We start from the raw sequence: 10819 nt of genomic DNA on the forward strand, positions 1-10819 counted from the left end.
TCACTGATGCTCCCTTAATCTCGAACTTGTGTAGATCACCAAAACACCCATCCAGTTCCCTCCTTCTCAAACACCAGCTGAAAATTAGGCAGAGAAATGAGAGTGTGTGTTGGCCGGGGCAGAGTTGCTCTCCTCAGGGCCGAACTTGCCTACTGGGAATTCCGGCAAAGTGGTCACATGGAGGTTTCTGGACCCAGCTCCAGGCCCCCACATTGCACCGGAAGGGAACAGGCCAAGACTTTGAGGCCAGGCCCAGAAAAGGGAAGAAGCTGCACACAGAACAAAGAACGTCTAAGCGAAATGGTCCATATCGTACCTACAGCAGCTATGGCTCAGTTTTCTTCATCATCGTGAGTTTTAATAATTGAATGTACTTTGCCATTAAGGAGGTCCTCTATCGGTCTCTCCTGTTGTTTCAACAGCAGCTTTGCGTGCAAAGGGGTCATATCAGTAAAGGTATGCAGGCGGATTCACTCATTGAATATTGATCAATGTTGGTAAATTAATCTTATTCCCTAATGGATGTACTCCATACTCTGGTCTAATTCATGTCCTTCTGACCACACCCCCACCCCCGTGCTGAGCCACCTCCCACAGAGCACGCACTCCCGGGTGAACCTTCAGCTCTTTGGCTTTTCTTTGAGCAGAAGGCTTCTCTCCTCTCAGAATGCATCTTCCATACTCTGAAGATACCTGTGGCTCTCACAACTTCCCCCTCCAACTCTGCTCTCACTGTGGGTACTGGACCTCAGGACCTTTCAAAGGTCTTTGCTGGTGATGACAGTCAAGACGTTCTGAGATCTCCAGAGTGGACACTCTTCCCAGATCCCCCAAGAAGACCCCAAGACCCAGAACCATCCACAGACTCCACAGCCTCATGATCCTCACCTGTCTTCAAAGTATGCTGAGAATGAGACGAAATGAGAACAGACCCTACCTCTTAGCACTACTCTGTAAATAAAAGCATAGACAGATAGATAAAAACTAAAACAACCGGGCTTCCCTGGTGGCACAGCGGTTGAGAGTCCGCCTGCCGATGCAGGGGACACGGGTTCGTGCCCCAGTCCGGGAAGATCCCACATGCCGCGAAGTGGCTGGGCCCGTGAGCCATGGCCGCTGAGCCTGCGCGTCCGGAGCCTGTGCTCCGCAACGGGAGAGGCCACAACAGGGAGAGGCCCGCGTACCACAAAAAAAAAAAAAAAAAAAAAAAAAAAAAAACCTAAAACAACCCATGCACTGCACCTAGGGGAAAGTCTTTGTAAGCACCATGGTGTTGAGCAGCTGTGAGGAAAGCTGTGTTTTCTTCACCCATAAACCCCACAATAATACCTTCAGAACTGTATTGCTTGTAAGTTGTATCTTCTTCCCCTAAGATACTCTCTGACAAAACATTCTAGAATCCAGGACAACCCCAAGATCAGTTCATTATATTCTTGCAAGAAAATCAAAGTAAAAATGTGTGTACATCATCAAATTTAACCTAATTATTATGCTTTTATAACTTTCATAAAGTATAAGGACACATATTGAAACACATTGTTCTATCTGATCATTTTTATTTTAGATCTGTGGACACAAAGCTCAAAGGACACCCGAGCAGGGGACTCTTCTCTTTAGAGAGAACTTCAAACAATCCTCAAAGATGTAAGTGATAAGGAATTTTTGTTCTTTACTTGTGAAAATGCTAATCCAGATTCTCTGGCTCCAATTCCTTAAGTTGGAAATAACACATAATAACGATAACTTAACTAAGAGTTCACTTTGTAAAACATCTTTGTCTTTATTTTAGAATGCAGTGCGGGAAAGAGACAGGAAGTAGTGACAGAAGGCTGGGAAATGGAGGCAGCGGGAGGGGACGCCAAGCCCATGGCAGAGCCTTAGCAATGGAGAGGTTGGTGGAGACCCAAGAATTCAGAAGGGGCAGACGACCTGGGGAACAGGTGGGGGAGCCTAGATCCTGCAGAAGGAAGGACCAGGGTGTGAGAGACGGAGTGAAGGACATGGTTGGAGAGAAATTTAGGCAGGATAGAAGAGGATGTGGTTAGGAATGGAGCCATGTAGAGCCACGAAGAGAAGCCAAACCCGTAGCTTTTCATGGCGTCGACTTGGTGTGATCCAACAGGTGAGACGACATGCTCACAGTCGTGGCTCCTAGAACCCTCCATATAGTTTGGCCGGTTTCAAATTACAGCGAACAGCCTACAGCGACTTACTTCATTCTTTAAAAATGAGAAAAGCTATTTTACCTACATTCAGAATGGATTTGGCAAAGCCAAGCCCTGGAGTGGGGTTGCTACTCTTTGCTGCTCTTAAATTAGAGCTTGTCAATCAAGTAGGCATACACCCCCAGACAACCAGCAAAGAAAGACAAGCAGGTGGAACAGAAATGAGCAGCAAACCGTCCATACCCAGACTCCGCTCGCTCCCTGTGTGCAGCTCATCTCAGGACGCCAGAGCCTGGGGGTCAGGCAGGTGCTTCAAGCTCAAAGCCACAATCAGAAACCACGCCCTCTCCCATCCCTTTCTGCCCGTCACATTTTCAAAGCTTCATCCAAGTTTTAACTTTTCATCTTACTAAAAGTAAACAGCATAGCTTTTTTGAGAAACCTACTGAGTGAACCCAATCAGCAGGAATGTCCATGTGGCATGATAATTCCTTTAAGACTTTATTTTGTGTTTTGTTTTTTGTGTTTTCTCTCCCTCATTGGCCAGGCCTTCCTTTGTGTTCCTTTGACTGAGGTCAGCCTCTGTTCCAGGTATTTGTTTTTAAAAGCGTCAAGTTATTAAGGGGTATTAGGCTAGAGGGAGGGAAGAGAAATGTTTTGAAGAGTGGAGAAAAGAGATGCTCTGCACCCCACACCCAAGCAGGGGCCTTCCTACATCCCTAGACATTTCAGGATGCTCAGCTGACTTCCATCTGCCAGGATCTGCATCTCGGTGTCAACGGTCTCATTCCCTTGGAAGTTCTGAAAAGTGTGCCACCTATTTGCATGGAAGACCAGAGGAGCAAAGAATTAAGCTGCTCTCCTCCCAACAGGCAGATACCCCAGTCAATGGCTCTTAGAAGTTGATGTATAAATACCGCAGCTTCTTGGCCCTTGTGTATAATAATTCTGCAGTGTGTTTTGCACAATCCCTCAGTGTTTGCTTGGAGGATTGAGCTCCAGTGCCCACTGTGGTAGCCGGCTTGACGACACACATTTTATTGGCTTTCTTCCCTTCCCTGTATCCCCCAGCCACTTCATATCAGCATTCCCTGAACCTCTCAAATAAACCACCTGCACCTGAAGTTGTTTCAGGGTCTGCTTCTTCGGGAACCAAACTAAGACACCTTAAATATTGACTCTCCTCTAGAACATCTGGTATCTCAGTCATAAAAAGAATACTGGGGGAATAGATTCAGAGTATGAGTCATCATACTATTTCTTGTTTTTCAAATTATTTGCAAATTATCTCACCTGGGTGTACTTTTTTGCTTTAGTAGTGACATTGAAGGAGTTGGCAATTAGATGGAGTACATGCTGTGATTTCTCCCACAGAAGAAATCATTCTTGAGCAAAGTGAACATCTAAAGAATGTCCTGGATTGCCCACATGCAGAGATAATAATCAAAGTATTTAACTGGTACAGCATGGTCCTCAACCAGTCATAAAAGATGCTGGTCTACATGCTGCAGGGCTGCCTCACCAGCTGACCATAGGCTCTGCCCAGTGAAACACAGGGGTCCCAGTTCTGCCTGGGTGAAATCTGCAGGTAGGCTTGAGAGGTCATTGAGCAGAGAAGGGTTTACTTGGCTTTCTCCAAGGGGGCTCAGAGGTAGGTTTTGATTCCTCCTCAGAAAAAGAAGTGATGTGTAGAAACATTTATTGAACATCTCCGAAGGGAGCTAAAGGCCCAGCAGGGGCCATATCGGCAGGGACTTTGAGAGCTTTACATTCCAACATATTATTTGTGTTTTCTTCTGAGTATGGAAGTAAAGCCACAAACTGCATCAGGTTTCCTTCTGGAAGAATGTCTCTTCTCCATTGTGGGTGGTCTGGGCAAGACCAAAAAGCAGAGCAGCCAGCCTGTAGGCGTGTATATGATCCAAGGTGAGTCCATCAGTCTCTCCTGGAACTATAGAAGTGAAGCAGAATGATGAAAGGATGGGAGAAAAGGTCGTTGGAGTTCATTACGCAGTGAGAGTGCTGATTCATTCGTGCAGTAGGGATGCTATAAAGTATGGTCAACTGCTTCCTGCTACCCAGACCCCAGAGCTGCCTGGTTACTCTTCTTGTCCTTGAGCCTTTCACTGGCTCTGGGAGCCTTTTGATAGCCTTTCGGTAATTTCCTTTTACTGCTTAAACTTTCCAGAACTGGTTCATTTTACTTACACCTAAAGAACAATAACAAAATTGGCTCCTATATGCTTATCTTCAGCCATGTTTGGTGGAGAATGGACCTCTTGAAAGATTGTGTGGCAGCAACTACTGAAAAGGGAAGAAAAGAAGCCAGTCCCTGGACCTTCAGCAAACAAGAGGAAGAAGACCCAAGAGGTAGGTGTGGGCCTGAGGGACACGGTGTACGTCCCTTGAGGAAGATCAGCTTCACCACAGTTGGCTCTCAGGTACCCAGGGAGCTAGAATTCCAGCCTGGTTTCTCCATGGCCTCCCAGGTTGACCGGCTTGGGAGTCAGGCATTCCTCACAAGCAAAGCCCTAGTAGCTTGAGCAGATACTAGGAAAAGGACAAAGGCTCAGGTCAGGCTCTCTTCTTGTTAGCAATTCTGGTAAGACAGGGAGTAGGTGGGCATTGAAATCATGGGCTAGGACTTCCCTGGAAGTCCAGTGGTTAAGACTCCACACTTCCACTGCAGGGGGGTATGGGTTTGATCCCTGGTTGGGGAACTAAGATCCCGCATGCCATGTGGTATAACCAAGAAAAAAAAAAAAAAAGTAAAGAAAAGAAATCATGGACTAAAATGAGGCCTTGCTGCAATATGTGGACTTATTCTTAAGAATATGTCACTTACTATGACATTTACATTTACTGCACAATAATTATGCATATGTTTATGCATATTTCATGGGAACCGTAATGTGAACTGGGTAGATTTTCCTTTTTTTATGCTTATTTGCATGAAGAAAAGTGAGAAATGAATTTTCTGTCATAAGTGCGACCATTCCTTTGCCAGTGTTCGGTACAACACAACCATATCAAACCCTCGAAGAGGGGCTATCTGAGCACCTGCCAACCTGGCCCACCCACAGAGCTTTGCCTAGAAGCCGTGTCTCTTATAGAATTTAGCTCGAGCTATAGTATCACTGATGACGTCAGTCTATGTCCGCGGGGGTGGCAGTGGCTTCAGTTCCTGACTTGAAGGCTGAGAGACCACCTGAGATGAAACCAGAGGTTCAGATTGAAACATTAACTTTCAGCAGAAATAAGATATGAGCATTCCCGGGATGTCAGCCCTCCAGGGAAATCTTCCAAAGCAGACAGTCCCAGATCCTCTTTCCCCCCTTCCTCTCCTCCTGAAAGGATCCATTTCCTCAAGAATCACTGAAAAACTTCCAGATTGCTTTCCTTCTCTCTCTCTTTTTCTGAAGACTTTTGTTTTTCTTGCTGCAAAAGTCAGATTTGCTTCTTATTTAGTGTAGGCCTGGCAAAACTAGATCCCCAGTAAATCTTCAGTCTAAAACTGCTTGTAACATTCTCTCAGTCATTCAAGGACTCACTCATTTATTCACTCATTCATTCATTCAATAAAATGTTTTAAGCACCTACTATGACCAGGATGTGTGCCACACTGAGCGCACACTGCACAATGATGCTCGAGACATACTCATTCCTTTGTAGGTGTGTGTGTGCGATATGCATGTTTGAGCATATGTGTATTATCCCCTAGAAGGTTAATCTTCAGTAGTTACTCCTGTGTTTACCATAATTGTGCTCTGCTCGGATGTCTAGAGATAAAGACCCCTGGTCCTGATCCCTGCCTTCAAGGACCTTGAAATAGAAAATAGAAACTGTTTATTGAAATTAAGGCCATAAAATGTAAAACTGTTTATTTGAAATTAAGGCCATAAAAGGAGAGAGGTATATACACACCATGGGCCTATAGGAGGCAGACTTAATAAGAATTGGTATGGCTGGATGTGAAGGGAGAAGGAACCAGAGAACCTAAGAAAAAAATATGTTTTTTTTCTGGCTGGGATGACTGGGTATGTTATAGTGCCTTTCACAGAGGCAGAAAATACAGAAGAAAGAGCAAGTTTATAGTGAGAGGCTAGTGAGTTAGTTCAGTCTGGGAGATGCTGAACCTGAGGGGGTCTGTGATCAGCCTAGCAGGGATTTCCACCTGGACACATCATGGTACCTAAAGCCCTGGTGTCACTGAGGATGCTCAGAGAGTGAAAATTTGTTCAAAAAATTCAGAAAGTGGGTAAAATCTTCTTGCACCAGGGAAAAAAAACCCATCAGAGGAAGGCAAACATTCTTTTAAACAATCACACTAACGCTCAAGGTATCACTCAATGGCTCAATAACCAATGAGATCTAACAAGAACCCCCAACATCTGGCAGAAGGGGAATGGAAATTGGGCATGAAGAACACTCCAAGGAACTCAGTGCTTCAGAGAACACTAGGGGTCCTCCCAGGCCCACTGCTGACCCTATGGGCACAGGCCCAGGGAGGCCCAAGGTACACCCGGCCTTCTGGGCTCTCACTCACTGCTCTTCTAAACAAAGCACTGGCCTACCTTTGAGGTATTGAGCCACACTCCACGTGGGGAATTTTTTCTGGTTTGCCTTAATTCTGTCTGTGAGAATCCCAACAGCCTGCAAAAGGTGTTCTTTGCTGTCCCAGGTACCAACAGGTCGATGGATTTTTTTTTATCAAGCTCGAAAATTCAGATAAGAATGTCAACATCTGGATGGAGTAACACATTCTTCTGCTGTCCTGATTTCTCCTCCTTATGTTCAAGGTCATAGACACTGGCCTTATCCCTTTTCTTTATTCCCACAGAATCAATTCTACAAGTCCTTTCACAGAAAAGAGAATCAGAGAAATACAGTAAGATTTGGGAGAAGTGGATGTAGCATAGTTTTAGTTAAGCACTCAAAAAAAATTAAAAAGTTGTTTCAAAACAAATAATGAGCACCCAAAGTCTAGATATTTGCAGTCAAAAATAATTGGAAGGCTAGAAGTCTCGGTTTCTCAGACAATTTAAAATAAAGCCTGGGGGAGTTCCCTGGTGGTCCAGTGGTTGGGACTCAGTGCTTTCACTGCCGGGGCCTGGGTTCAATCCCTAGTGGGGGAACTAAGATCCCTCAAGCCGTGTGGCATGGAATAGAATAGAATAGAATAGAATAGGGGAAAACCTGGAAGCAAATATCCGATAATTTGGGTCCCCTTCCTCCAATTTGCCTAAAGGACAAGTTGGTTCAAGTAGGGTTTCATTATAATGTTTTGATCTACACAGATGAAATTTACTATTTCATGAACCTCAAAGGGATACCTATAATAGTACCCTTTATAAGATTTTCTCAATTTAAGTACATTGCATAATATTAATTACAAATTGTAATTACAAAACTCATAAGATACTTAAAAAAAGATATCCAATAACTGGTATACCTTGACATGTTACAGAAATCCCAGTGGAAATTACGCAGGTACCCGTGTTTTGAAGCCTAGGATAAATGCAGATACATTTCCAGTTTGGGTTAGCTTCTGTGAGGAAGGATGAAGTGGGGCCGATTGAAAGTTTCTAGCTGAGTACCTGCGTCAAGCCAAATTTAAGTCCTTTGTGGTCTCAGCCGTCTTGCCGGATGGTTCCGCCATGGCTTTCTCTGGAAATGATGGCTGCAGTGAGAGCAGGGTCCATGCAGTGCCTCAGCCTGACTTCTTTGATTAGAATTTGTAAGACTTGAAGACCTTCAAATCCATCTCAGCAAACATTTCAAAACCACAGATGCCTACACCAATAGAAAATAAACTGTTTCCTCCACTCCAGAAGAGACCCCTTTTTCAAAGTTTAATAAGTTAGCCACAGGTCTGACTGTGGCCCACAGGCTTGGGACATCCATTTTAGGACTTTTTTTTTTTTTTTGCGGTACGCGGGCCTCTCCCTGTTGTGGCCTCTCCCGTTGCGGAGCAGAGGCTCCGGACGCGCAAGCTCAGCGGCTCAGCGGCTCAGCAGCTCACAGGCCTAGCCGCTCCGCGGCATGTGGGATCCTCCTGGACCGGGGCACGAACCCGTGTCCCCTGCATCGGCAGGCGGACTCTCAACCACTGCACCACCAGGGAAGCCCCTTAGGACATTTTTTGGTCTCTGATTGCATAAACCCAGAAAGGTCCTCAGCCCCAGATGGATACCACTTCTGCTTTCTTTCTTGTTCTCTTTTCTGCCACACCTGGTGCATTGGGAAAAGTCTTGGACTAGAAATCAGCCAACCTATGTTTGAGTTTGGTCTGACACTACCTAGCCCTGGGCCCTCGGGAAGTCTCTCTTCCTTGCTGAGCCTCAGTTGTCTGATCTGTCAATTGGGAAGGTAGGATTAGATTGACCTTGTAGTTGCTTCCAGCTCTGATATGCTAATACTGAGACAACATGAAGAAGACTTCGGAACAGAATTACACAAGAGAGGACGTACAGAGAGCGTTGCTTAAAATGCTCACGCTGTAACCTGAAGTCGACACAACAACAAACGAACAAACAAAGCCAGAATTTGATATTTTAATTAAGCAATCATTTCAATATGTAGAAATAAACACCTCTCGACCAGGTTTGGAAAGGATGAAGGGAAAGTGAAAAGCAGCAGCTTGATAGGGGAGTCAGGATTCTGTTTTTCCCTCAGTTTTAATGTTGATATTACTACTATAATAATGAACTTCTCAGAATTGAGCTCCTTCCTAAGAAAGAATCTGAAAATGATGAAAGGGGGCTAGCCAAATGCTTGCCTGGCTTCACACTCACTGCCAGCAATCACCCTGGTGATATCACAGGTAGCAGCAGAGGTCTCCATGGTCATGATGGTACCATAGCAGCCATGGTACAGGCGGGAACGCAGGCGAGGGTTCATTGAAAGGGTGAAGGAGCGTGAGCCCCCAGAAGTGCCTGCGGGGCACAGTGATCATTCACGTGAAGCCTGTGAGAAAATACTGCTCGGAGTTGCTCTCATGAACATCACTCAACCAACGGCAAAGCCATAGGCTTAATCCTCCCCAAGCCCCTCCCCAAGACCCCCAGAATGGCTCGCCAGAAGGTATTCCGAACTCAGCAGCAACCTGTCAGGATTTTACAAAGTGGTGGCCTTATTCCTAAAACATAGGTTTAAGTTTGAGAATCCATTAGCAGATCTCCGAGTACCTGGCTTCAATCTGCTGCCTTCAGTGTGGCTCTCCCGCTGTGGAGGAGCTTTTAAATGCCAGCATGCAGACTCACCTGCCTCTTCTCACCTTCATGCTGTACCCCTGATCTGGGAGGAGCTTTATATATGCTTTAAAACCCTCTTTAAACCACTGACCTCATTAGGCCTGATTATAATGGTACTTGGGATTTAGGTGGCCCTTTTAATAAAAGGATTTCAAAGCATATATTAACCACTATTAATTAATCTAATGAACCCCCAAGGTGTACTGGAGGCATATATTTGGTGGACTGTTTCTGGGTATCTAAAATTGTGCTAGGCAAACAGCTTCTAAATTTGAGAACAAGAAACAGATACTTAGTCTAAAAAAGATAAATAAACAGGAAATACTAGCAGCTGCCGTTCCTGGATTGGTTGTTTGCCTGCAATGCTGCGCCTTCTGTTCTTTGTTCTTCATTCCACTCTCACATGATTCCCATAGCAACATGTCACGTGATCTCAATGGGTGACCTTGGCTCCTTGCTCCACTTCTGCCTCTGACAAGCAGATCCAGGAGTGTCTGCCTGCTCTTGGGAGGTCAGTGCGAAGCCAGGGACTGGGAACATGGGTGCCAGTTTCCCAGACTTCCTGAGGAAATGGTAAAAAAGGATTTGGCCAAGGAGGAAAATTTCTTCAAGGATGGACTGTCTTCAAACTTCTTTCTAAAGGAAAAGACGGAGCACATTGTGCAGCTCCAGAAACAGGAAGTGGAAGAGATATTTTCGAAATAGGCAAAGCGCATTTCCCAGAGGGGAGGAGGGAATCTGACACGGGTCCTACCAGCAGTGTGAGACATTTCCATGACTGTACACGTCCTTCCACTCATCCACCAAGTGAACAGAGATGTGAGGGAGACTGAGCAGGAGACAGGGAAGACAGAGGCCCGGAGTCAAGTGACTTTCCCAGCTCCCTGGCAATGGGTAAACCACACCTTCTAGGAGAACATGCCCTCCAGAAGCTGATCTCTGCTCTCCCCCACTGCACTCACTTCTGCCCGGACTGCCTTCCTGTGTGCAGAACAGCCTGCCCTTTTAAGTGGCCTCCAGCCTTGCATTCCAGGGAAGAAGGGTGGGTATGTCCTGAGCCACTGATGATCCTGCTTCGACTATCAGGACCTGTTCCACCACCACCATCAACGCCACGGTCAGTGCCCTCTGTAAGAAGGGGTTTGGCATGGGTCCAGCTGCTCCAGGGTAGCCCTCAGGAACACCTGGGCTTCCACCAGTGACAGTGGCAACAGCACGCTGACACAGTGCTCATGGCCCTCCCAGTGCAGGGGCTTATGTGGGGCTTCCAGGCTAAGGGTAAGGAGAAAGTTCAAGAAAGGGAGAAGGAGAAGTAGACCAAGAATTAAGTTAGGTGAAAGATACTAGGTAGAGGCTGAAGCTGTCCTTAGATGCTCCTAGAGAATAAAAGAAATAATAAAA

General features: G+C 45.7%; 1 protein-coding gene across 1 annotated transcript; it reads right to left on the bottom strand.

Annotated features, from left to right (window-relative positions):
• Window positions 1-5256: 5256 nt before the first annotated feature.
• On the bottom strand, window positions 5257-10194 carry LYG2 (lysozyme g2; the record flags this gene model as incomplete). The annotated part of the gene is given in 9 exon segments (XM_082672778.1): window positions 5257-5317; window positions 5319-5373; window positions 6740-6872; window positions 6875-6880; window positions 7763-7795; window positions 7799-7900; window positions 7906-7958; window positions 8960-9100; window positions 10173-10194. Coding segments are annotated over 9 exon segments (606 nt in total).
• Window positions 10195-10819: the final 625 nt, after the last annotated feature.

Source organism: Grampus griseus (genome assembly GCF_964374135.1).
Source record: "Grampus griseus genome assembly, chromosome: 15".
NCBI lineage: Eukaryota > Metazoa > Chordata > Mammalia > Artiodactyla > Delphinidae > Grampus > Grampus griseus.